The sequence below is a fragment of the Protobothrops mucrosquamatus genome, unplaced genomic scaffold, assembly GCF_001527695.2.
Source record: "Protobothrops mucrosquamatus isolate PMUCROS unplaced genomic scaffold, P.Mucros_1.0 scaffold239, whole genome shotgun sequence".
Taxonomy (NCBI): domain Eukaryota; kingdom Metazoa; phylum Chordata; class Lepidosauria; order Squamata; family Viperidae; genus Protobothrops; species Protobothrops mucrosquamatus.
In genome coordinates, this window is record NW_015386589.1 from 28,756 (window position 1) to 54,095 (window position 25,340).

The 25,340-nt window shown below is 41.4% G+C and overlaps 2 protein-coding genes across 2 annotated transcripts; both read right to left on the reverse strand.

The window, feature by feature from the left end:
- Positions 1-686: 686 nt before the first annotated feature.
- On the reverse strand, positions 687-1,292 carry LOC114922443 (vomeronasal type-2 receptor 26-like). The gene has a single exon (XM_029283812.1). It carries the CDS (start codon positions 1,290-1,292, stop codon positions 687-689), a length of 606 nt encoding a protein of 201 aa, XP_029139645.1.
- A 15,083-nt stretch (positions 1,293-16,375) lies between these two features.
- Positions 16,376-24,887, reverse strand: LOC114922444 (vomeronasal type-2 receptor 26-like). Its single transcript, XM_029283813.1, has 5 exons — positions 24,772-24,887; positions 21,640-22,375; positions 20,627-20,854; positions 17,682-17,808; positions 16,376-17,280 (listed from the first exon to the last, which is right to left on the reverse strand). The coding sequence occupies exons 1-5, from the start codon at positions 24,885-24,887 to the stop codon at positions 16,376-16,378; spliced, it is 2,112 nt and encodes a 703-aa protein (XP_029139646.1).
- Between the last annotated feature and the right edge of the window lie 453 nt (positions 24,888-25,340).

Below are 25,340 nucleotides of genomic sequence, written 5' to 3' on the forward strand. Positions count from 1 at the left end.
TGCTCTCTGAGCTTGGTTGCAGAAAGGATTCCACAGTTCAGTCCTGAACTACATGTATTATTATTTATTGAAACACTGTATTAGATATTCTCATATTAAAAACTGCAGGTAAAACTTTGGGACAAGAGTTTTTTTCTAGATGACCTTAGTTGTGATTAAGGAGCTATGGTGGGTCATGGTTAGAATGCAGTATTGCAGGCTAACTCTGACCATAGCCATGAGTTTGTTGCTGACCAACTCAAGATTGACTCAGTGTTCCATCATTCCAAAGTCAGTAAAATGAGGACCCAGATTGTTATGGGCAATGTGCTGACATTGTAAACTATTTAGAGAGTGCTTTACATATATATGTCTAAATGCTATTGCTATTGATAAACATATAAACATCTTTATATTTTTCATAATGAATAGGGTAATTTCAGAAGCTGTTAAATGCAGCCTATTTATGTTTGTGGAGTTACACATTACTCCACATTCTGTATCCCAAAGTTAAGACTAGAGTAATGCACAGATGTATAAAATGAACAGGGCGGTGGCATTCTGTAGAGCAGACATAAGCTTGATAAAAAAAGCAGCTGCTTTTACAATTTCAAAAGAGGAGCTTTTTCTGTGCATTTTAAGTTTTCTAAAAAATTTCTTGTGAACAGATTTATATAAAAAATGCTACCTAGTAAAATATAAAATCATCATTTTTTCCTTCTCATTAGGTGTTCTTTGGTATTCAAGTCAGGCCTCAAAATAATTACATAACATTTAGGAAGAAAGATGCAGCCCAGCAAACGAGCACTAGAGGCCAAGATGGAAAATATCTCCACTGGTACCATGTACTTCCCCTTGGTGCTCAAATAACTTGGAACAAAGGATATCCAAACACTGCAGAAGACCAATATGCTGAAGGTGATGAACTTGGCTTCATTGAAAGCATCAGGTAATTTCCTGGCCACAAAGGCAACTATGAAACTAATAACAGTCAAGAAGCCCAAATAGCTTAAGACACTGTAGAACATAGTCACAGAGCCTTGATTGCACTGCAGAATAATTTCTTCAACTACTGAATCCATGTCAGTGTCTGGGAATGGGGGAGATGTTGTTAGCCATGTCATGCAAATACCTATTTGAATAAGAGAGTAGGAAATGACAATGGAGTTTGACAGTCTCTTTCCCACAAACATTCTCATCTTGGATCCTGGCTTGGTGGCCAGGAAAGCCTGAACCACTGTGACGTTTTTGCCAACACTGAAGAAACAGCCACTGCAAAGACAATCCCAAAAGTCGTTTGTTGCAAGAGACATACCATCTTCTCAGGATGACCAGTGAATAGGAATGCAGAAAGGAAGCAGAGCAGGAGGGAGATGAGGAGAATGTAAGTGAGGTCTCGGTTATTGGCAATGATGATAGAAGTGTTGTAGTTCTTCAAAAATATTCCAAGCACCATCACTGAGAGCAAAGACAACAAAAGAACAAAGAAGACTAAACTGATTCCCAAATGTTCCTTGTAAGACAAAAATGTCAATGTTTTAGGAATACAGGAATCCCGATTCTTGTTTGGATAGCTTCCTTCTGGACACAAATAACAATCGTTTGTATCTGAAAAATGAAATAATTTTAAGACCATCTGTAGAATATAAAGTATATCAATAATATTATTTACATATTTTAAAAATATTTAGTTTTTATGCCCAATTCATTAAACAAGTATTAGTCTGTAGATTTCAACAATGCTCTAATCCTTTAAACAATCAGTTTAATGGTGGTGATGTTGAATTTGATTTCATAACTTGTGAAAAGACTTTAGAATACCAATTCCGTCTATAATTATATAGTTCTCCATATAATCTATACATTTCAACAAGATAGAATAATAATGGTCACCTGATTTGTCTTCTGCAATCCTAGTAAAGATAGTCCTCGAGTTACGACAGTTCACTTAGCAATGGTTCAAAGTTATGACACCCCTCCCAAAGTATTTACAACCCAGTCTGAAAGTTATGAACATTCAGCACCATGACAGTTATTCGCCCTTACAACCGACTGCAGAGATGCTCCAACATGCTCCCTGCCTATTTGTTGTGATTCCGTGCCATCCTGTGTTCCCAACAGCTGAGTCTGAGGAATCTGAGGAGGAGGTGGAGGAGGCCTTTGAGGGGCCGTCAGGGTCAGAGGGAGGCTCTGATGAATTACAGGACTCACGGCTTGATGAAGAGCCTGGCCCCTCCAGTCGTGTTTCTGATGAAGCTCAGCTGTGTGAGGAGCATGAGTCAGATTCGGAAGGCTCACACCTGGNAAGGGGAGGTGTGGGCGTTGCTGGTTGCTGAAGGCAACCGTTTGCAAAGTGCTTCTTGGAATCCTGGTCTGTTCGTCTTGTTTGCAACGTGTTCCTGTGAACTATTTCCTTCCTTTGGACTTGAGTTTTGCTGTTTGTGTTTTGGACTTATTGACAGGTTTGTCACCCAAATAAAAGGGATTTTGTTTTGTTTTAAAGTTTCCAGCCTATTGTATCAGCAGGGGTTTGGTCCTTGTGCCTCTAACAAGGACGGCAATAGGCTGGGGTAGAACAGTTTGCCTTCAGCCTCACCCCCTACTATCATGGAGCAGCTACGTGCTGAGAACATCCAGCTTCCTCAGCAGCTGGCTTTGTTATCTGTTCAAGTTGCTCAGCTATCTGCCCACGTTCCTGCTGCTCCTCCACCACCCAGGAGAAAATGCCAAGTGGAGAGGCCGGACAAATTTGATGGCAACCCGGACATGTTTCCTGTTTTCATGGGACAATGTTGCTTGTATATCAGTGTGAAAGCAGATGATTTCCCCACTGATCGGGATAAAGTGGGGTTTATGATAAGTATGCTCTCTGGTCCTGCAGCTCATTGGGGCACACCCTTGCTAGCCCAAACTAGTCCATTGATGGACAACTTTGTGGGGTTTTGTGAGTACATGCGGTTAATGTATGAAGACCCCATCAAGACCCAGACAGCTACCCGGCGTTTGAAGGCTCTGAGGCAAGGCCGACGCCCCCTGCAGGGCTATATCAGCGAATTTCAGCTGCTTAGCCAGGATTCAGCCTGGAATGAGGCTGCGCTCGTGGACGCTTTCCAAGATGGGTTGTCGGAGGAGATGCTGGATGAGCTGGCCCGTGTTGATATTCCCCCGGACCTTACTGGGCTCATTTATCTCTGTCTGCGGATCGACGCCCGGCTGCAGCAGCGAAGGAGTCACCGTGCCATCCCAGAGACCCGTACAGCCCCCGTTGTGAGTGCGACCCCGGTCCAGAGGGAGGAGCCAATGGAGTTAGGTGCTGCCAGACCTCGTCTATCGGTGGCAGAGATGAACAGGCGATGTTTGGGGGGCTTGTGTTTTTACTGTGGGGACCCTGGGCATTTGGCCGCTTTCTGCCCCAAGAAGCGACGAGGGGCGTCTGTGACGGAGCTTGTCCCAAGACTGCCATCGGCTCCCCTATCAGGAAATGGCCCACGCCCGACCTGAAAGGCCTTTTGGGTCGGGCGTCCCGCACCTCCGAGCCACACTCTTCTGATGCTGCCCACGGACCCCAAAAACATTTGATCTTGGAGGCGCGCCTGATTCTTCCTAAGTTGCCCAAGGGGATTCCTGTCCATATGTTGATTGACTCTGGGGCCACTACGAACTTTATAGACGCAGCATTCGTGGCTCAATGGGTGATTCCCCAATGCCCCGTGGATCCACCGATGATAGTGGAGACCATTGATGGTCGAGTGCTTCGGTCTGGGCCAATTAAGGCTGCCACGCAACCGCTATGTATGGCCAGCAGTACCCATGAGGAGGCCATCCAGTTTTATATCACCTCAGACCTGCATTTCCCTGTGGTCTTGGGAATGGCGTGGCTTCGAGCGCATGACCCACAGATCTATTGGTCACAGAACTTGGTCACCTTTCCAAGCTTGCAGTTCGTGGACCACACCCGCCACATCTGTGCTGGTCAGGTAGAGGGGCCCATGGGGGTCTCCTTACCCTCTGAATTGGCGGATTATGCTGATGTGTTCAGCGAGACGGAGGCGGATCAATTGCCCCCGCACAGGCCCTATGACTGCCCCATTTACTTAGTCCCTGACGCGCCTCTCCCAGTGGGGCATTTGTATTCCATGTTGGACCCCGAGTTGGCTGCGTTGCGGGACTTTTGGGACAAGAATTTGGCCCGGGGTTTTATTCGGCCCTCGTCCTCGCCGGGGTCTGCACCCATACTCTTCGTCAAGAAGAAGTCTGGTGAATTGCGGCTGTGCTGTGATTATCGGAAATTGAATGCCATCATGGTGCGCAACCGATACCCACTGCCCCTCATCCCCAAACTCTTGGACCAGCTACGTGAGGCAAAGATCTTCACAAAATTGGACTTGCATGGAGCTTATAACCTTGTCAGAGTTCGGTCGGGTGATGAGTGGAAGATGGCGTTTGGTACTCGGTATGGGCACTTCGAGTACACGGTGATGCCATTTGGCCTGACGAATGCCCCTGCCGTGTTCCAGCACTTTATGAACGATATTTTCCGGGACTTATTTGATCAGTTCATTGTGATATACCTGGATGACATCCTGATCTATTCCCCATCATGAGAGGTGCATCATCAGCATCTTCGTCAGGTCCTGCAGCAGCTCCGAGAACATCGGCTGTATGCTAAATTAGAAAAGTGTCAATTCTACAAGACGACTATAGAGTTCTTGGGTCACTGTATTTCTCCTGAGGGCATTGCCATGGAGCCGAGTAAAGTTGAGTCTTTGCAGAGTTGGCAACCCCCACGTCGTGTGAAGGATGTCCAGCGACTTCTTGGGTTCGCCAACTATTACCGGACTTTTATCCCCGGGTTTGCTACCATGACAGCCCCCCTTACTCAGCTCCTGCAGAAAAAGACTCGGTTCCAGTGGGACGCTCCAGAACAACAGGCTTTCCAGGCTTTGAAGGAAACCTTCATGAAGGAGCCCATCCTGAAGCATTCTGACCCGCAACGGCCATTTGTCGTGGAGACGGATGCCTCCGATATTGCCATTGGGGCGATGTTACTCCAGGCGACGATGCCCGGCGGTGCCCTCTTACCTTGCGCGTACTATTCACGGAAATTGAATCCGGCGGAGCGCAACTATACCATCTGGGAGAAGGAGCTATTGGCCATTAAAGTGGCATTCGAGGCCTGGAGGCATCATCTGGAAGGGGCGCGTCATCAAATCGAGGTCCGGACGGACCATAAGAATTTAGAGTGCCTGCACACTGCTCAGAAATTGAACCAACGCCAGATCCGGTGGTCTCTCTTCTTTGCAAGGTTCAATTTCCAGGTGATGTACGTACCCAGCGGTCACAATCAAAGAGCGGATGCTCTGTCCAGGAAGCCCGAATATTCCCTAGCAGAAGACAAGCTTCTGCCCAGGACAGTGCTCCCTATAGAGTCTTTTGCTGCAGTATGAGAGCCGATAGATATACGGACTCGGATTCGGGAGGCCCAGCAGCAGGATGGATGGGTGGCTCAGCGAAAGGAGGAGGTGGGGCCCAATTCCCCATGGACAGTCACGGATGGACTCCTCCACTATCGTGATTGGCTCTATGTTCCTGGGGGCCCGCTTAGGGGACTCATCCTCAGCCAGTGTCACGACAATCCGGCGGCGGGGCACTTTGGCCTGTTCAAGACCCTGAACTTGGTCTCCCGGACCTTCTGGTGGCCCCGAATCCGACACGACGTTCAGACCTACGTCTCCTCTTGTATTTCATGTAGGCAGGCCAAGTCAGCGACAGGGGCCCCGCCCGGCCTACTGCAGCCCTTGCCGACACCCAAACGACCCTGGGGGGCTGTGTCCATGGACTTTCTGATGGACGTACCCCCATCTTCTGGATTCATGACGGTGTTTGTGGTGGTGGACATGCTGACCAAGATGGCGCATTTCATCCCATGCCGTAGCTTGCCATCTGCCCGTGCCACCGGTCGCATGTTCAGCTAGCAGGTGTTCTGGCTACATGGTCTTCCTGATAGGGTCGTGTCCAATAGGGGGGCCCAGTTCACAGCCCGTTTCTGGCAGGGGTTGATGCAGGCATTAGATGTCAAGATCTGCCTTTCGTCCGCACATCATCCCCAAACTGACGGAGGGACCGAGAAGGTCATTGGAATCCTGGAACAATATCTGTGCTGCTATGTCAATCAGCAGCAGAACAATTGGGTGGACTATCTGGCGGTGGCTGAGTTTGTGTTCAATAACTCCCAGCACACCTCCACGCAGATGACCCCATTCTTAGCCAATGTGGGCTATCACCCTCGGTTTTTCCCTCTTTCCCCATTAGATGCACCGGGACCACCAGCGAATGACTACATGGCAGAGTTACAGGTGATCCATCGATTGGTGCAGCGACAGTTGGAGAAGGCCAAGGCTGACTACAAAAGGTTTGCTGATCGGTCGAGGCGGGATACGCCTCTACTATCGGTGGGAGACTGGGTAAGGCTGTCCACCAGGAACCTACCATCAACCCGGCCAGTCAAGAAATTAGACCACCGATATGTAGCCATCGAGGCTGTCATCAATCTGGTCGCCTATCGCTTAATCTGCCACGTTCCATGCGGGTACATCCGGTCTTTCACCGCTCTCTGTTGGTCCCTGAGCAACCGGCGTGTCCACTCCACTGAGCCGAACCTCTCCCACCAGAACAACGTGATGGAGACAGTGCTCCTGAGTACGAGGTTGCCAGCATTCGGGACTCCCGTTGGGTGAAAGGTTGCTTGCAGTATCTGATTGAATGGAAAGGTTACGGACCAGAGGAGTTCACCTGGGAGGATGTGACCACCGTTCATGTTCCTGCTGTGGTGACCGCCTTTCATGACCAATTCCCATCCCAACCGCGTCCGGATCGGCAGACCCGGGGGAAGGGCCCTGCAGTGCGGGATAGTGTTGTGATTCCGTGCCAGCCTGTGTTCCCAACAGCTGAGTCTGAGGAATCTGAGGAGGAGGTGGAGGAGGCCTTTGAGGGGCCGTCAGGGTCAGAGGGAGGCTCTGATGAATTACAGGACTCACGGCTTGATGAAGAGCCTGGCCCCTCCAGTCGTGTTTCTGATGAAGCTCAGCTGTGTGAGGAGCATGAGTCAGATTCGGAAGGCTCACACCTGGATGTGCTAATTGATGCTCGCAGGCGTCGTCAATTAGCAAGAGAAAAACAACAGTCTATGCGACTACTCCAAAGTAAAAGGAGAAGGCAATGAGAGGCAATGCCCTGGGACTGCTGTATAAAAAGGGGAGGTGTGGGCATTGCTGGTTGCTGAAGGCAACCGTTTGCAAAGTGCTTCTTGGAATCCTGGTCTGTTCGTCTTGTTTGCAACATGTTCCTGTGGACTATTTCCTTCCTTTGGACTTGAGTTTTGCTGTTTGTGTTTTGGACTTATTGACAGGTTTGTCACCCAAATAAAAGGGATTTTGTTTTGTTTTAAAGTCTCCAGGCTATTGTATCAGCAGGGATTTGGTCCTTGTGCCTCTAACAAGGACGGCAATAGGTTGGGATAGAACACTATTTCCCCACACACAGGGTCCACAAAGGCACTGGGTCAGCTTTGCTAGCCCACCTGCTCCTCCCCATTCCATCACCACACTTACCTTTGGAAGATCTGCAGAACTCAGGGCCACTTTGCAGAAAAGTGGCCATCTTCTCAGACTCTGGTGAAGGTGTTACTGTTAGATCCTGTGTTACTACACATGCTTCCATTCCCTTTGGAACTGGTATATTGTAATATAATTGTATTGTAATATAATTTCAAAAACTTGATATGTAAAAGATCTTTAGAATTATAATTCTTTATATAATTGTATAATTCTCCATATAATCTAGGCATATGATCTGGATAGGATAATAATAATGCTGATTTGTCTTCAGCAAGCCCTAACACTACCGTATCTCAATCCTTTTCAAATTAATGGACAAAATACTGATTAAAAAAGATTCTTCGGGTAGACAAGGTTGGATTTGGAAACTGCTACCATAGGGTGAGATAAATGCCAACATAACATATCTTACCCTCCTTCTCTGAAATCTTCCCATCTGGGCATGGAATGCAGTCATAGCAACAAAAGGGCTCCCCTTCCTTCATTTTCTTGCTGGAACCAGGATGGCAACTTTCAGTGCATACTGAAACAGGCTGGGACTGAAGCCAGATTGTATAAAAGGGGGTGAAGCCATTTTGTTGTTGTTCTGTTTTACTCAAATAAAGACTTATCTGTTAACACCCTCTGACTATTCAATGCCTACCAACGCACAGAACAGAACATTGGCGATGAGGATGGGATCATGCTGCTGCAAAAGTCAAGTGCTTACTTACTAGGGAAGCCTGTAGTCGCTGAGAAGTTTGGCATTCCAGCTCCTTCGCTCAACCTGCCAGTATGGAATCGCTGGAGGAGAGTGCTGCTAGGAGCCATCCTGGAACCACCTCAGAAGCCTACGCAGCACGAGGCATTGAATAGGCCGCCATCAGCACAACAATGGCAAAGATAGGACATCTCAAGGGAGTTCGACATCAAGCACCCTGAATGTTGAAGCTCCTACGTTGCCAGGGTGGAAAACACCTCAGAGTGAACCAAGTGCAGGCCGATGGACTGAAGGCCGTGATGCTGTTGTGCATTTGTGGACAAGAAACATTTGATATAGCAGAGAACCTGGTTGCTCCGGCACCATTAGAGTCCATCACGTACACCAAACTAAAGAGAATGCTCAAACAACACTTTGAGCCTAAGCTGTTAGTCATCATGTGGCAACATGCTTTCGAGCAGTGGGACCAGCATCCAGGCTCGTCTGCTGCTGACTTCATTGCAGTGTTAAGACAAGCTGCTAGACCATGCGAGTTCAAGGACTTGGAAGAGCGGTTATGGGACCGGCTCGTCTGTGGCCTGTGAAGCCATAATCTTCACCAGAAGATATTCGCCAGAGAAACCATTTCTTTCCAGGATGTCTTGAGGGAAGTAACAGCAGAAGAAGCAGCGGGTGGCGCTGTTAAGGCCTTGCAGCTATCGAGAAACCCTTCAAGTCCCAGAACCGTCCACCAAGAGGACGCTGAGCGAGCCAAAGACTCCGAGTCAGAAGGTGAGATCGACTGGTTACAGCAACTGCAAGATAGAAGGCCCCGCAAGCTGATTGACAAGGCAGTTTTCTTTCCTCAATGCATCAGGTGTGGAGGCCACCATAAGTGGGCCGATTGTTGCTTCCATACCACAACTTGTCGGACATGTGGCAGGCTAGGCCACATTGCTGCCGTGTGTTTGGGTTGCGCAAAAGACCTTTCTGTGGAAGAGTTGCCTCAGAAAGGTCCCGGGGGCCCTAGTCAAACCCGGGTGGGGTTTTGCGTGATGAGAAGAAGTGTGTGTAGAACAGGGGCCACTTGGCCCTTAAAAAAGAAGCTTCACCTGGAAGTTAAACTGCAGGGGGTTCCCTTGGACATGGAACTGGACACAGGCTCCACCCTGTCCATAATTTCTAAGACAACACTGAGACAAATTTGTAGGAAAAGCGGCCATCGAGTTAAGCTCAAGCCGTCAAATGTCCTCTTGACCAATTTCCAGAATTCCAGAGTCAGCATCAAGGGAGAGGCCACATTTAATGGCAAATTTAGAAATTTTGAGTGTCCATTAGATGTGGTAGTGGTCGAGTGCAACCGCACGAGTCTGATTGGACTCGATTGGTTTGACGCACTAGGCATCCAGGTGACTGGGCTAAACAGTCTGCAAATGGTAAGGAGTTTGCTGATGTTTTCAGCCCAGAGTTAGGGGCATACAAAGGGCCTCCTATTGCATTAAGGTTAGATCCCTCAATAGTACCAATAAGGATTAAGCCTCGTCGGGTGCCATTTGCTCTCAAGCAAAGGATTAATGCAGAGGTAGACAAGTTGCTTTAGCAAGGCATTCTGGAACCTGTGGACAGCAGTCCATGGGAAACTCCCATTGTCATGCCACTTAAGGCCAATGGAGAAGTCAGAATCTGTGCTGACTACAAATGTACCTTGAATAAAGCCCTGTTACAGCATTCCTATCCGGTGCCTGTGGTCAGCCATATTCTGGCATCTTTGCAGGGAGGGCATATTTTCACCAAACTAGATTTGACTCAGGCCTACCAGCAACTGCCGGTGGATGACACCACGGCAGAGGCCCAAACAATCGTAACTCACTGGGAAGCCTTCAAAGTTCGGAGGTTATAGTTTAGAATGAATGTAGCCCCAGGCATATTTCAGAGTGTGATGGAATGCATGCTCCATAATATTCCAGGGGTCTGCCCATACTTTGACAATGTCCTCATCGCAGGGGAGTCGGTCGAAAACTTGGCAGATAGGCTTCGGGCCGTTTTGCAGCGATTCCGCGAAGTGGGGCTTCACTTGGAGTCACTTCCACAGAATTCTTGGGCTTTAGAATTGATGCCAAGGGCATCCACCCTGCTGAATCAAAACTTAAAGCAATTCAGCAGGCACCCAGTCCAAAAACAAAGGGAGAGCTTCAAGCCTTCCTGGGGCTTCTTAATTTCTCTCATGCCTTCCTCCCCACAAGGCTGCAGTGGCGGAGCTGTTACACCGGCTCTTGGACAAACAGGCCCCTTGGAAGTGGACAAGGGTCCATGAAAAGAGTTTTGCAGAAGTGAAAGCTTTATTATCTTCCAATGCAGTGTTGGCTCATTTCAATGAGACATTGCCCATTAGCATAGCTTGTGATGCATCCCCGTATGGGATTGGGGCTGTCTTAAGCCACCTCAGAGCTGATGGGACACAAGTCCCTCTAGCATACTATTCCAGGACTCTGCTGCTGAGCGAAACTACGCTCAAATAGATAGGGAAGCATTGGCAATCGTGGCAGGTATCAAGAAGTTTCATGACGTCTTGTACAGTTGCCTTTTCATGATCTTTACTGACCACAAGCCACTTCTGGGGTTGTTCACAATGAGCAAGCAGACACCCTAAATCATTTCTCCTAGAATGTTGAGGTAGTCAATATTCCTGTCCGCGTATGATTATTGCTTGGTGCACAAACCAGGCAAAGAAATGGGCCAAAGAGTAGGCTGCCCTTAAAACAATTAGAGACTGATCCAGCACTGGCTAACCACATCCTGTCTATCCAGGATTTGCCGGAGACTCCTCTCAATGCAGGGGATGTAGCCTCAGAGACAGCTACCGACAACACGCTAACATGTGTGTTGAACTGAATGCTCACTGGATGGCCTGACACGTGTCCTGGCCCTAATTTCCAGAGCTTCTGGAAAAGGAAGCATGAGTTGTCTACCTTTAAGGGTTGTATCCTGTGGGGAAGCAGGGTAGTAATTCCAGCCTCACTGAGGACTAGAGTCTTAGAGTCCTTGCATGAGGGACATCCGGGCATTGTCCACATGAAGGCGCTTGTGCAGCCATCTCTGGTGGCTGGGGCTCAATAAAGATATCGAGGCCCAGGTCCACAGGTGCACCACTTGCCAACAGTCCCAGCCTGAAATGCCACAGGCTCCTGTCCATAGATGGGAAACCACCCAAGCTCCGTGGTCGAGGATCCATATTGACTATGTTGGCCCCTTTTAGGGGCAGCTCTTCCTCATAGTGGTGGACAGTCACTCTAAGTGGCTGGAAGTCATTCCAGTGTCCAGCACGATGGCCACCATTACCATTAGGGTGCTTCGAGGCATTTTTGCCACATATGGTCTCCCAGACATGATTGTCCCCTGACAACGGAGCTCAATTTACTTCATTGGAGTTCCAGTCCTTTCTGCACGCGAATTTAATTCGGCATTCTATGTCGGCACCATTCCACCCAGCTTGTAACAGGCAGATGGAGCGAATGGTCCGCACAACTAAAGACTCCTTAAAAAGAATCACTCATGGAAATTGGCAGATTTCCTACTCTGCCACCACACCACTCTGTGCACGTCGACGGGCAAGAGGCCAGCCAAGCTCCGATGGGGTCGCCGACTTATCACCAAATTAGATAGATTACACCCAGACCGGGTTGCATCACAGGTATCCCAGTCGTGGGCACCGAGGCTATTGAAAGTGGAGATGCAGTTTAGACTGGCAATTATGGTCTGGGTCCATTGTGGGTAGTAGCTGTGGTTGCTAAGGTTACCGGGCCCCTTTCCTATGAAGTGGCATTGGACGATGGTCGCGTGCTGGGACGGTACATAGACTAGCTTCTCTGGCAATTACCTACCCACCCTTCTACCCCATGCTCTGCTCTCAGGGGGGAGGAAGCCACTGAGCCTCTCGATCCTGATTGGGAAGATCCACAGTGCAGTGACCGACGATCAATGCAATGGTCCAAAGAAGGGCTTGCCCATGAGGTGGCTCCTGACTTAGGCACCCCGCCCATGAGACATTGCTCGGGATCGGTTTCTACAGCCGGTCCTACCATGGGGTGCACTCCTATGGAACAGCGAGACTCTAACCTGGGTCAACCATTCCCTCTGGCAGTTCACACCAAACAGGAGAATTCCACCCCACAGCAGAACGCCGAGTTAAGCCGACCAGAACAGGCCAGTCTGCTCGATCCGGGGTCGCCCATGGCAAACGGGTCACAAAGTCCCAGTCTGCCGAGCCTGGCAGATAAGCTTGCAGACCGGGTGCTTCCAGCAGCTCCGAGGCAATCGGAGGCCCACCGAAGTTCTTACAGGACCACATGAGGTTTCTGTCAATGTGAATCTGACTGGCCTAGTATTTCCTAGAAATGAGAACATGCTATTCCGTAAGCTATAATGTTGAATTGGAACACACAATTCAGGTTCTATAATGTTGTAGTGTCTGAAATGCCTTATACTATAATGTTGTGTCTGTGCATGTAGACCTATGATGTTGTCCATATTGTGTTATACTGTATTGGGAAACAAAGACCTATGATGTTGTGTGTTTTGCTGTACTGTGTATGGAAATGTGTAGTGTTATACAATAACTAGTACGTACTCCTGAACCAAGAGGGGAGGGTGTTATGTACTGAGTTTCATTGAGAGCAGGTACAGGGAGCTGCACCCAAACAATCAGCAGACCACATGGTCTGCCCAGGGAGACTTGCTGTTGCAAGGAATGAATAAGCTTGCAATTTGAGCAGGAAAGGCTGTTGCAATGATTGGCTGGCAACGCCCAGGAAGATTGTATAAAAGGGGGTGAAACCATTTTGTTGTTGTTCTGTTTTACTCAAATAAAGAGTTATCTGTTAATGCCCTCTGACTATTCAATGCCTACCAACGCACAGAACAGAACAATTTATTCTTAGAGTTCTAGACATACTATAATATCAACAAAGCACAGATAGATTCTTTTTTTAAAAAGGCTAACCATCTCCCCGGTTTGTTGGTATTTTCAAAAAAGTTCTGTTTAGCCCTTTTAATCTGTTGGCCATTATTTCCGTCTCAGCTAGATTTAATTTGTGTTTTATTATCTACATTTGTTTCTTAAGTATTTTCTTTTGTGGGGCATTGTGTTGTTTATTATTTATTAATCTGCAAAAAAAATTTATGTCATTTATTATTAGAGATCTAGACATACTATAATATCAACAAAGCACAGATAGATTTTTTTAAGAAAAGGGTGACATGAAAATATTAAAAAGCAGAACTATTTAATATTAAAATTATAGCATCTGAAAGAAGCAAGGAATTTCAGCAACTTCTGGATAGTTATTAATGAGGAAATGGAACTGATCCCCTCAGAAGAGTTTTTTGAGAAACCATCATGTCAGGCTTGGAATGGGGATTAATCTATTTTTAAGGGATGATGTAGGTTTTCTGATTTGGATTATTGGGTTTTGTGAGGTGAACAAAGATCTTGTTGATTAGATCAGGATCTACTTTGAACTACTCTTCATCTCTCACATGAGCTGGTTGTTTCAGGATTGCAAACGTCTGGCAATACCCATTTAAATTATTTACAATTAGTTAATTAGAAGAGAAAAAGATGGCAATATATCAATACAGATAGCTTTAAGACTACTTTGCTGAGAGCTGAGGAATACAGTTTCACACACAAACAGAACAGAGATAGAACAAATCAGATACAAAAGAGACACAAAAGCATAGCTCAAATCAAAGAAAGAAGTCATTCCGTATTTTCTTAAATTATTTCAAGTATATTACTATATCTCAACTTTCATTGACAGAAACATCCTTTGAGATTTTCACAGCATAAAGTACATTTAGGAAAATTAGGATTTCAGTTTTATCATTCAACATTTACTTTAACCATCACATCCCTTTGAGAAAGGAATTCCAGATTGCATCACCAGCCTTTGCTCACCTTGTCAGCTGATACATTAACCCACTAAATTCTGGCAAATTTTGGAATCCTGGTTTTTAGGATTCAGTTTCTTTAATACTTCTAAGTGAATTTCATGAACATTGAGCTACAGATATATATGTAGCCCTTTCAGGCATATAAAATCTGATATCAACAGATAATATCAAATTAAACATTGCAAATAAACCTGGATGGGGGATAATTTTTATGCAATATCATTATTCACATTAACTTAGTTTTGATAGAACTTGTTATCATTTTCAGTATATCTAGATCCATAAACTACTGAGACATCCCAAGCTTCTGAGGACTTTCACATTATGTTTCTGCAAGAACACTCACTTTGCTCTGCATTTTGCAAATCATGAACAAGCAAACACAAAATAATGTGTAGGTGTTTTCCAAAGCAACTATGCGACCCTAATGATAGAAGAGCTTTCATATGTGCTGCTCAGTGTTGAAAGAGCCTGTCTGAAGGTTGTCTTAAAAGCCATAATCAATTGCTTCATCACAAAGTACAAGAAATTCACTTGTTAACATCTTAATTTCTTTCTCTTCATTAGGGTGTTCCCTGTTGTTCATGCTGAGCTTCAAGATAATGACATAACATTTGGGGAGAAAAATTCAACCAGCAAACCAGTCCATGTCCACTACCACCATTTAGTTTTGGTTTATGGGAGAAACAGTGTTAATCCCTGTTCTTAATACAATATGACATGTATAGAAAGTATTGGGCTGCAGATAATGTTGACATTTTATTGATTAAAATCTTAAGTATGCATCCATTTAAAAGACTTATATAGCTCTCTATATTATAAACCACAACCATTAGTGGCTCATAAAATAATAAAACAGAAAACAAACAAAGAACTAAACAAGTATGAGGAAAATTCCTGGTGATTAGGGCAATTGTTAGAAGGGTCAGATCTTCAAGGCAGTGAACATATCCAACAGACCTTCCTTCTCCTATTTTCCCCACAACAACATTCCTGTGAGGCAGATTTGACCAAGAAAGAGTGACTGACTCAAGTCACCAAACTGGTTTTCACGGCTAAGTTGGGACTTGAACTCATTCAAATGGATATTTGCATGGCATGGCTAACCAATAAAAGAACAGGAAATGACAACCATTTCTTATTCAATATTCTTATATAGTTGCCCAACAGACTTATACATTTGCCCATATTATAAACCACAACCCCAGGTGGCTCACAAAACATTAAAATATCTCCACTGCTTGGGCTAAGAGAGAATGACTGGCCCCAAATCACCAAACAGATTTTCATGGCTAAGGTGGGATTTGAACTCATGATAACCCGCTTTCTTGCCTAGTTCCTCAACCACTAGACCAGGGGTGTCAAACTGCCGGTCCGTGGGCCAGATGCGTCATCCGGAAGCCATGCCCACCCCACTGCCGGCAATGGCAAAACCGTCCCAATACGTTGCGCAACGTCACGTGATGTCACATGTTTGACATGTCTGCACTAGACCAAATATCAATTATAGTAATTCAACAAAAGCAATGTAATATTTATTATAAAATTATATAAAAATGTTGTTCCAATATAAGTGCTGAATAGGAATTGGTTGCAGTTTCTTGCTGTAAAAGTGAAATATAGGATTGATAAAATAACGTTATCACTCCATTGGTACATATGAGGTTAAAAGCCATATGATTGCTAATATATGTTGAGGATGATGATTGTTAGTCAAGACAGAATATGTCCTTTTGGTTGTAATCCCTGGAATAAGAATTAATCAAGATGTTAAGAACTTGATGATGCTGATAAAAATGAATAGCCTTCAAAGGAATAATAAATCTGCACTTGATAAAGGAAACAGATGACTTGCCAATTTGTATACCAATTTTTTTTATTCATTCTTTTTTCCCCCCCAAGAAAGAGCCAGCAAAAGTAGAGGTTTTGGTCAACATTTTGGTCAACATTTTTGAAAAATCTGCCTATTATCTCCCCTTATGTGTGTGCACAGCCATTTTATTGCACATTTTTCATAGTGAACTGAAGCACCAATACCTGCACATGGAAACCAGGACTGCAGTGGTTGATAAAGCAGCCTTATGACTCTGTAGATAAATGATATTGTTTTCATAATTAGAAACCACATTAAGGATATTACAAATCAAAATCAGAATTGTTTTTTCTTCATTAAAGTTTCTCTATTGTTCAAGTCAGGCCTTAAAAAAATTATATAACATTTGGGAAGAAAGATGCAGCCCAGCAAACCAGCATTAGAGGCCAAGATGGAAAATATCTCCACCATCACAGTGTACTTCCCCTTGGTGCTCAAATAGGTTGGAACAAAGAATATCCAAACACTGCAGAAGACCAACATGCTGAAGGTGATGAACTTGGCTTCATTGAAAGTATCAGGTAATTTCCTGGCCACAAAGGCAACTATGAAACTAATAACAGCCAAGAAGCCCAAATAGCTTAAGACACCATAGAACATAGTCACAGAGCCTTGATTACACTGTAGAATAATTTCTTCAACTACTGAATCCATGTCAGTGTCTGGGAATGGGGGAAAAGTTGTTAGCCATGTCATGCAAATACCTATTTGAATAAAAGAACAGGAAATGACAATAGAGTTGGACAGCCTCTTTCCCACAAACATTCGCATCTTGGATCCTGGCTTGGTGGCCTGGAAAGCCATAACCACTGTGACGGTTTTTGCCAACACTGAAGAAACTGACACTGAAAAGATAACCCCAAAAGTTGTTTGTTGCAGGATACATACCATCTTCTCAGGATGACCAATGAATAGGAATGCAGAAAGGAAGCAGAGCAGGAGGGACATGAGGAGAATGTAAGTGAGGTCTCGGTTATTGGCAATGATGATAGGAGTGTTGTGATTCTTCACAAATATTCCAAGCACAATCACTGAGATCAAAGACAACAAAAGAACAAAGAAGACTAAACTGATTCCCAAATGTTCCTTGTAAGATAAAAATGTCAGCATTTTAGGAATACAGAAATCCTGGTTCTTGTTTGGATAGTTTCCTTCTGGACACAAGAAACAATCATTTGTATCTGAAAAATAAAATGATCTGAGGACATTCTTGAGAATATAGAGTAAGGTATATCTTAATAATATACTCTACATTTTTAAGAATACTTATAATGTTTTTATTCCCTGTTAATTAAATACTTGAATATTAGTCTGTAGATTTCAAGAATGCTGTAACTGTTTAAACAATCTGTTTATTGACAGTGATATTATATTTTAATTTCAAAACTTTGATATGTAAAAGATCTTTAGAATTTTAATTCTTTAATTAATTTTTTTAATTATTTATATCATTATATAAACTACTAATCTATTCTTTTGAAATAGATAGGAATACTGGTCAAAAAGATTCTTCAGGTATACAAAGTTGCATTTGGAAACTGCTACCATTGTGTGAGATAAATGCCAACATAACATCTCTTACCCTCCTTCTCTGAAATCTTCCCATCTGGGCATGGAATGCAGTCATAGCAACAAAAGGGCTCCCCTTCCTTCATTTTCTTGCTGGAACCAGGATGGCAACTCTCAGTGCATACTGAAACAGGCTGGGACTGAAGCAGAAACAAACAAACAATAATTCTAAGTTATCACATCAGTCTGAGTTAGATTATAATTAATAATAAGCTATTAAATTTGTATGCAATCCAATTCAATAGCTCTTAACAATCAAACAAAGGAATTACAATAAAAGTAACATGCATTTGATTGATTGATGATGATATTGGTGATGATGGTGATGATGATGTTGGTGATGATGATGATATCCATTCAGTTGTGTCCAACTCTTGGTTATACTATGGACCAGGTCTCTCCTCATCTTCTGATCTTGCACTACTTCTTTGAGTGGTTCAATATATGGTGGGTGTTAGCTGGATGTCTAGCCATCCTTTTCTTTGGTGGCCTGATATCCTTTTGATGCTAATTCTTCCAAGCATAATTGCTTTCTATAAATTTGTTTAAATGTTGTCTTCTACTTATGTAGTCACTGGTCTACTACCACAGTATTGTCTATAGAAAGATCCCTCAGATTTCTAGCCTTTCCAAGTATACATAACTATTACAGTTTCAACCTATTGTATTCAACTTTGCAGCTATTTTTAAATAGGAAGTGCTTCATTGACTATTTTGGGTTGCATAAAAATAATGTTTAGCCAATAATATACAATATACTGTACAAAACTTCAGCAGTATACCAACTATTACAATGAGAACGCTAGCTGCTATAGATAATCCTTGACCTACAACCATTATATTAATGACAGTTAGAAGTTATGACAATGCTGACAAAGTGACTTATGCCCAGTGCTTGCATTTTCAGTGTCACAGCATCTCAACAGTATGTGATCTAAATTTAGGCACTTAGAAATATATTAATGATGATTGCAGTGTCCCGCAATCACATGACCTCCAATTTTGACCATCCAGCCAGATTCCAACAGGCAAAGTCAATGTGGGAAGCTGTATTTGTTTAATGACTATATATTTCATCTAATCACCATGGCAAAAAAGTCATCACATCAGGTGCAACTCACTTAACAACTGCCTCCCTTAGCAGTGGAAGTTCCAGTCCTAATTTTGGTCTTACACTGAGTATTTATCTGTAGTCAATTTATCTATAGCTAGGTCACATGATCAGTCCTTTGTCAGGATGTCACACAATGCCTTTTTTATTTTCTTGCTGGCACCAGGAGAACAACTCTTCACTGTGTACTGAAACAGACTGAGACCAACTTTGAGTAATAGTTTTGCTATTGGTTGATGTGGTTTGGCTTTTTTCAAAAGACCAGTGATTAAATGCTATTGTTGTGATTTGATGAGTTTTTAAATCTGAGAGATTTCATACCTACTTTAAGGATGGAAGCATATGAAAGTGATGAAGGGTGAAAATTTTCCAGAATTTTTGAGAAAGTGAGATTTTTTAAATATTGGGCTTTTGGGAGGACATAACAGTACACCTAGTCACTTAACTAGCTAGGACTCTTCAAGAAATTCTGCATTGATGTACCTAATTATATATATCAGTGAATCTCCATTTCAAGATATCTTTTATTATGTAATCATTATTGTTGCACCATATTTTGCTGAGACCAAATTCCCAAGCACTGAGGTAGGAAATTCAAGTTTATTCACATTAAAAAATCTCATAGATTAATTTTTTAGGTTTGGGCAGACCTGTTTCCAAGTAAAGTGCTACATTAGAAATACAACATTTTCTTTTTAGGCTTTTCTTAGATCGTGATTGGATAATTTTAAACAGAGATGAACTGCTTATTTCAGCCTTTTGGGTGGCATGTGACAAATGAGTCATCCAATTCCCATTTGAATTAATATCCATTCCAAAGATAGTCAAAGCAGGCTGCATTGATCAATTTCTGTCTTAACAATTAAGTTCAGAAACTGGAGTGAGAACATGAGTTTTGTAGAGTTGAAATTTAATTGTGTTGATCCAAAAATAACTTTTTGTATATGTGTTACCTAAATAGCCAAATAACAGGTTCAAATAAGATTAACAAATCACTATGTTCATTTATTGTATAATTTATACATTAAAATTTGAAGAAAAGGTGATATTACAGACCCACACTAATGCAATAGAAAATTTAAAAAAACAAAATTTCAATTGATTAGCTTTTCTTTTAATGGTCAGACTATGGTGAATTGTTTTAAGTCACCCTGAACAATACAATTGATATTTATATCTTTAGAAAATCGGGTTCTAGGATTTTTAAAAAGAATATTAAATTTAAATCTTTCTGTCTGTTTGTCTGTTTGTCAACTCTGAGTAGCTTGCAACAGGAAAACACACAAATACAATTTATTTGTATAATTGTATTGAAAATTATAAATATAAAAAAAACAGATTAAAGTTATGGAAATAAAAACAAATTAAAAAGGGGGGTTGGAGGGGAGAGATGGGGGTACCTTCTCTGTTAGTATACCAACCCACCTCCAGCCAACAACATCTCCTTCAGAACCCCCTGCCAGCCAGCACAAGTAGATTTTAAGACTTTTCCTGAAGGCTAAAAGAGAGGGGATGGATCTTATCTCCCATTGCAAGATGTTCTAAAGGACAGGAGCCTTGGCAGAAAAGACTGTTTTTCTGGGTCCCACTAGCTGAAATTCCTTGGCTTATGGGATCTGCAGGAAGCCCATTCTGCCAGCACAAATGCCAGTCCCATTCCATAGATATCATATCAAATATATTATTTCATTATTGTAACTAATGAATTCATGAAAAGCCCAGCTGAAGCAACAACTTTGTAAACATTATTGGTTGCATTCTAATACATGTTCTTATTTGATCAGCTCTGAATTATTCTTTTTATGCATCTAAGCTACAAAGTAAAATTCCCAGAAGAAGGGTTTTACCTGGTTAAACCAACTATGCCAGGTTATCATAGCTTCATTCATGGTGAATATTTGGTCTGAAAAAGCTGCAGGGTTTATCCTCCCAACTTTAACTCTAATAAAGGACTCATTAGAAGAAACAATCCAGTTCAGTATATCATATCCAGCTAATAATTCTCCATTGTAGTCAATAAAAACCAGATCCCCAGCATTGTTATTAAATGAGAGACCTTTTAAAAAGGAGTGCAGCTAGATGAAAAAAAGAAAAGATCAAAGATTAGAAAATGACATTTAATTTGGGCAGGGGGAGTTGAAGAAGAATTCAGTGCAGTGGAAGTCATAGAATAGAACGGAACTGAACAGAATATTTTATTTGGCCAAGAATGATTAGACACAAAAGAATTTATCTCTGGTGCAGTTCTCAGTATACATGCAAAACAATAAAACAATAACAACAACAACAACAACAATTATTATTATTATTGTTGTTGTTGTTGTTGTTGTTGTTATTGTTTTATTGTTTTGCATGTATACTGAGAACTGCACCAGAGATAAATTCTTTTGTATTCACTCTGCTGAATACATAAGTGATACAGTAGAGTCTTATATCTAAGTAAATTTATCTACATTGTATAGCTGTATTATTATTAGTCTCCCATTTTCAACTAATTATTATTATTAATAATAATAATTAGTTGAAAATGGGAGACTAATAATAATACAGCTATACAATGTAGATAAATTTACTTAGATATAAGACTCTACTGTATGACTTATGTATTCAGCAGAGTGATGGTACGGGTGAAAAAAAATGTGTCTAGTTGTTTTGCCATGAAAGCATCCCAACAGTTTATGTCCAGGACGTGAGGAGTTGATCAATCAGGATGTGAAGTGGCTAATCAAGGTAGAGAACCTTGTGTTCTTTCCAGAGATGGGAATGGAGATCAAAATGAATTCCTGTAATTGATGTTACAGGGCTCATTTTCCTTTATACAAATAATATTTTTTCTTCAAGAAGGTGCTCAGTCCATTACCTGCCATGAATCTTGATTTTGAAGCATCAACCTTCCTTTATTTGCCACTGACCTCTGGGCAGATATGGATGAAATCATGGCATGCAATGCATGGGCTACTGCATAGACAGAATTATAAATACTGTAGCTGTGACCAGTCATTCTTTTTTCAAAAAATGTTACAGGAAGATCTTCCAGTTTCTCTTCTCCTGTGCAAACATCACCAGCTTCTTCACCTACATTTGAAATTTTAAATGCACAAACAAAGGATTGCTGCCAAAAATCCTTTATAAATCCATCTTCTGTCATGGAAGGATTTCTACTTTCAGTAAATGACTGGAATCCTGGTGGGTCATTAGCATGAATCATGAAGGACAGAGCACCATTCATTATATCAGTATCCCAATCTCTCTGATATACATGTGAGTTGAGCTCCATTTGTGCTGTAAATATCCACACTCTACCTTTGACAATATCTATTATGCTTTTTCTTGATAAATATGCTAGCCATTTCAACCTTACCATAGTATTGGATTCTCCATAAAATATCAGAACATTAGCATTGCTATCCATAATTTTATCATGTATTTCTGCACCATGGTTGAACAAGTCACCAATTTCATTAACATTTGTTAATTCACCAATTCTCTCTATATATGAAAAACAGATGTTGTGCTGGGACAATAATGGAACAATCATTTCTATAAATCTTTCTCCATTGTCATTGGCCATCACAAGTATCCCAATCCATATCCACCTGAAATGGAGAAGCAAAGAAAGAATTCCATCATACTGAAGTCTTTCCAGTGGGCTCATCTGGAAGAAACATAGGCCTGGAGTTTTGTAATTCATAATGGGACTAGCACCATAGATCAGCTGTATAATGATTGAGAGCAAAGGAAAGAGATGGAGAGAGTCATATTTAATTGTCATATTCAAGTTTTTTTAAAACATGTCATATATTCATACTGCTTTATAAAAGATATGCTTAAGTGAATGAGCAAAAACTAGCATTGCTGAAGTTGGAACAAAAAGACAAACAAGAGAGATAAAGCAAGAACCACTTTAGAGAGATAGTTTTGAAGAGAAAAAAATTGGCTAACTTCAGAGAAAATTCTGACTGCTTCTTTGAAGAGATCTTCATTCACAAGTAAGCATGTCTTGAACAATTTCAAATGCAGTATAGTGCTATCAATTGAATGAATGAATTATATTTTATGATAAGTAACTATGTCTATTAAATTTAGGCTTTAAGAAAAGTACTTCAGGAAATGTTAGTTTGATGATATTCTGACTGTTGTATTTTTTCTATGTGAGAGAGTTTTGAGTGCAACTAAGGGTAGTTGTAAGAATTACCATTGTCTAGAACAGCCCCTTTCCCTTTTTGTTATTGTGAATTTGATTTGCACATTGACTTCCATGAAGGGCTCTGAATAGGGGAAATCCTGAATCGAATTGAATCTTAAGGTGGCTCTTGTTCCTGCAGAAAATCTTTGCAGGATCTTTTCAAAAGCTCTTGGGCTTTGAACTGTTTTGGACAATCTTTCCCCTGATTTGTTTTGATAGTTCCATTTTCTGTTATTCTTTTTTCTTTGCACTGTTGAATTTCCTCTGTTGTTATTTATATTGTGCATGGTTTGTGTTGCATATTTTCTACATAAGCCTCCAAGAGTAATTTTGATTGTGGTTACATAAAAATACATTTAATCAATCAATAAGTAATTGATATATACTGTACTTTCTTCCTCATTGACCTTTTCTGTAACCTCGTCTGTATCTAATTTGTCTACTCATCTCTGCAATAATGTAATGTACGTAACCAAAGTTTATGTGACAATATCTTTGAGAGATTGAAAAATGCTAGAACTACAGTTCTAATATGATTGTGGAAATATTTCCAAGTTGTTTTATCAAAGTGAATATTTTTATTTATACTATAATAGTTCCTTTTCTTATATTAAAATTATCTAGCTTGTCATTGTCCTTTTTTAAAGAAGAAGTTGGGTAAGAAGATTTTAACAAAGAAGAAGCACACAAAATACAATGTTATTTAGAGGAATCCCAATTCCTGCATCTAATTTACCAAATGAAATCCGGAAATTCTAAAAAGTGAGGTACGTTCTGAATTTTACCTGTGGGATTTTATAGATATCCAAGAGATTTGCAATGTGAATGGAAGTTTTGGTGTCTAGTCCCCCAATCACTGAAATCAGATGATTCTGGATACCACAGATATAGTTGGGAAAGAACCTTTTCATGTTGTAAATTAGTAACATTGTGGCATGGTATGTTTTCTGGGCGTTGAAGTGACTGTCATAGATGTGGAAGCCAAGAGTGACATTGGATAAGATCTGTGAGTTTTTATTGATTTCCTTGACTGCAAATGTCAGGGCCACAATATTTTGGTAATATTTTGGTACTAATCTGGAGTAGAAAATAAGTTCAATGTCAAATAAATATTTAAAAGATTTTTTAAAAGAAAAAAGTACTAATTATTGCATTTCATGTTATAAATCTCAGAATATTTATTTTTATTAGCTTGTATATGAAACTAATGAATGAAGGTTTCATAAAGCAGTTATTTCATAAGATATAATATATGGAAAACTTAGCAACTAGTATTTTGTACGTATCTACTTATTCATGCAAAATATCAACTTTACAACTTTGATACTGTATTTAAAGCATCCAATTAGTATGTCATCCATCCATTTTTATTTTTCCATTATTTTTTGAAATCATTCTTTGGTTTTTTTGACATGGAATAATATTGTCATAAAATTTCTTAATAACAGCTATTCACATCATTGAAAACATGAACAAATTCCTCATTTTATTACAATTATCTCAATGGTGTATAAATCAAAAGAAGAAAACCATAAGGAAAAATGTGCAAAATTCTCAGAAATGATGCAGGCTATTAAACTTTGCCATTTAGAACAGTAAAGATTTCACTGAAGTTTTCCCCTTAATATTATGATCCAGAGTTATCATTAAGCATTGGATGGTTGACTGAGTAAAATAATAAATATTGTGCAAATCTCCAATGCTTTCATACAATTTTAAACAGAGTGGACTAATTGAATTATGATGTGGTAGCATCATAGTAGTTTATACCATTAGAATATGTGGAACTAAACATAAAATCCTTACACGAGATCTTCAAGCAATGGTGGTGGTGGAATTTTTCTGAAATCTAAGCCGGAATGCAAGAAAGCAGCTAGAGTGACAACGCCACCCACGATGACATCACCCGACTGATAGTACATGTGATATGGATCATGAGGACTCTGAACTTTACATTTGATATTATGTGATTTAGAAAGTGAGAGATAAAATAATGCTAGTGAGAACATGATTAAAGCCAAATCTTTCCCTGACATCTAAATTCTTCTTGATTCTTTGATGACAGTAACCCTAACAAAAGGTGGCTATCATAAAAACCTTAGTAAAAACTATGCTGTTTAATAGTAGTGTTCTTATTCTACTTAACATATAAAGATTGATATATGTATAATATTCATACTTTGTCCTGATTGAACATAAATGAGCTAACTACCATGCTCTCAAAATAAAATAGGTATGCAATTACTTTATGTATCTCAAGAGAATTGAAGGAAACATGTTTTGACTGATTGAAAAAAATGTTTCTATCTCATTTGAAATGGACAAGACAGTTTCTTTAAAAAAAAATAAACCCAAGACAATCCTCCCTCATACCT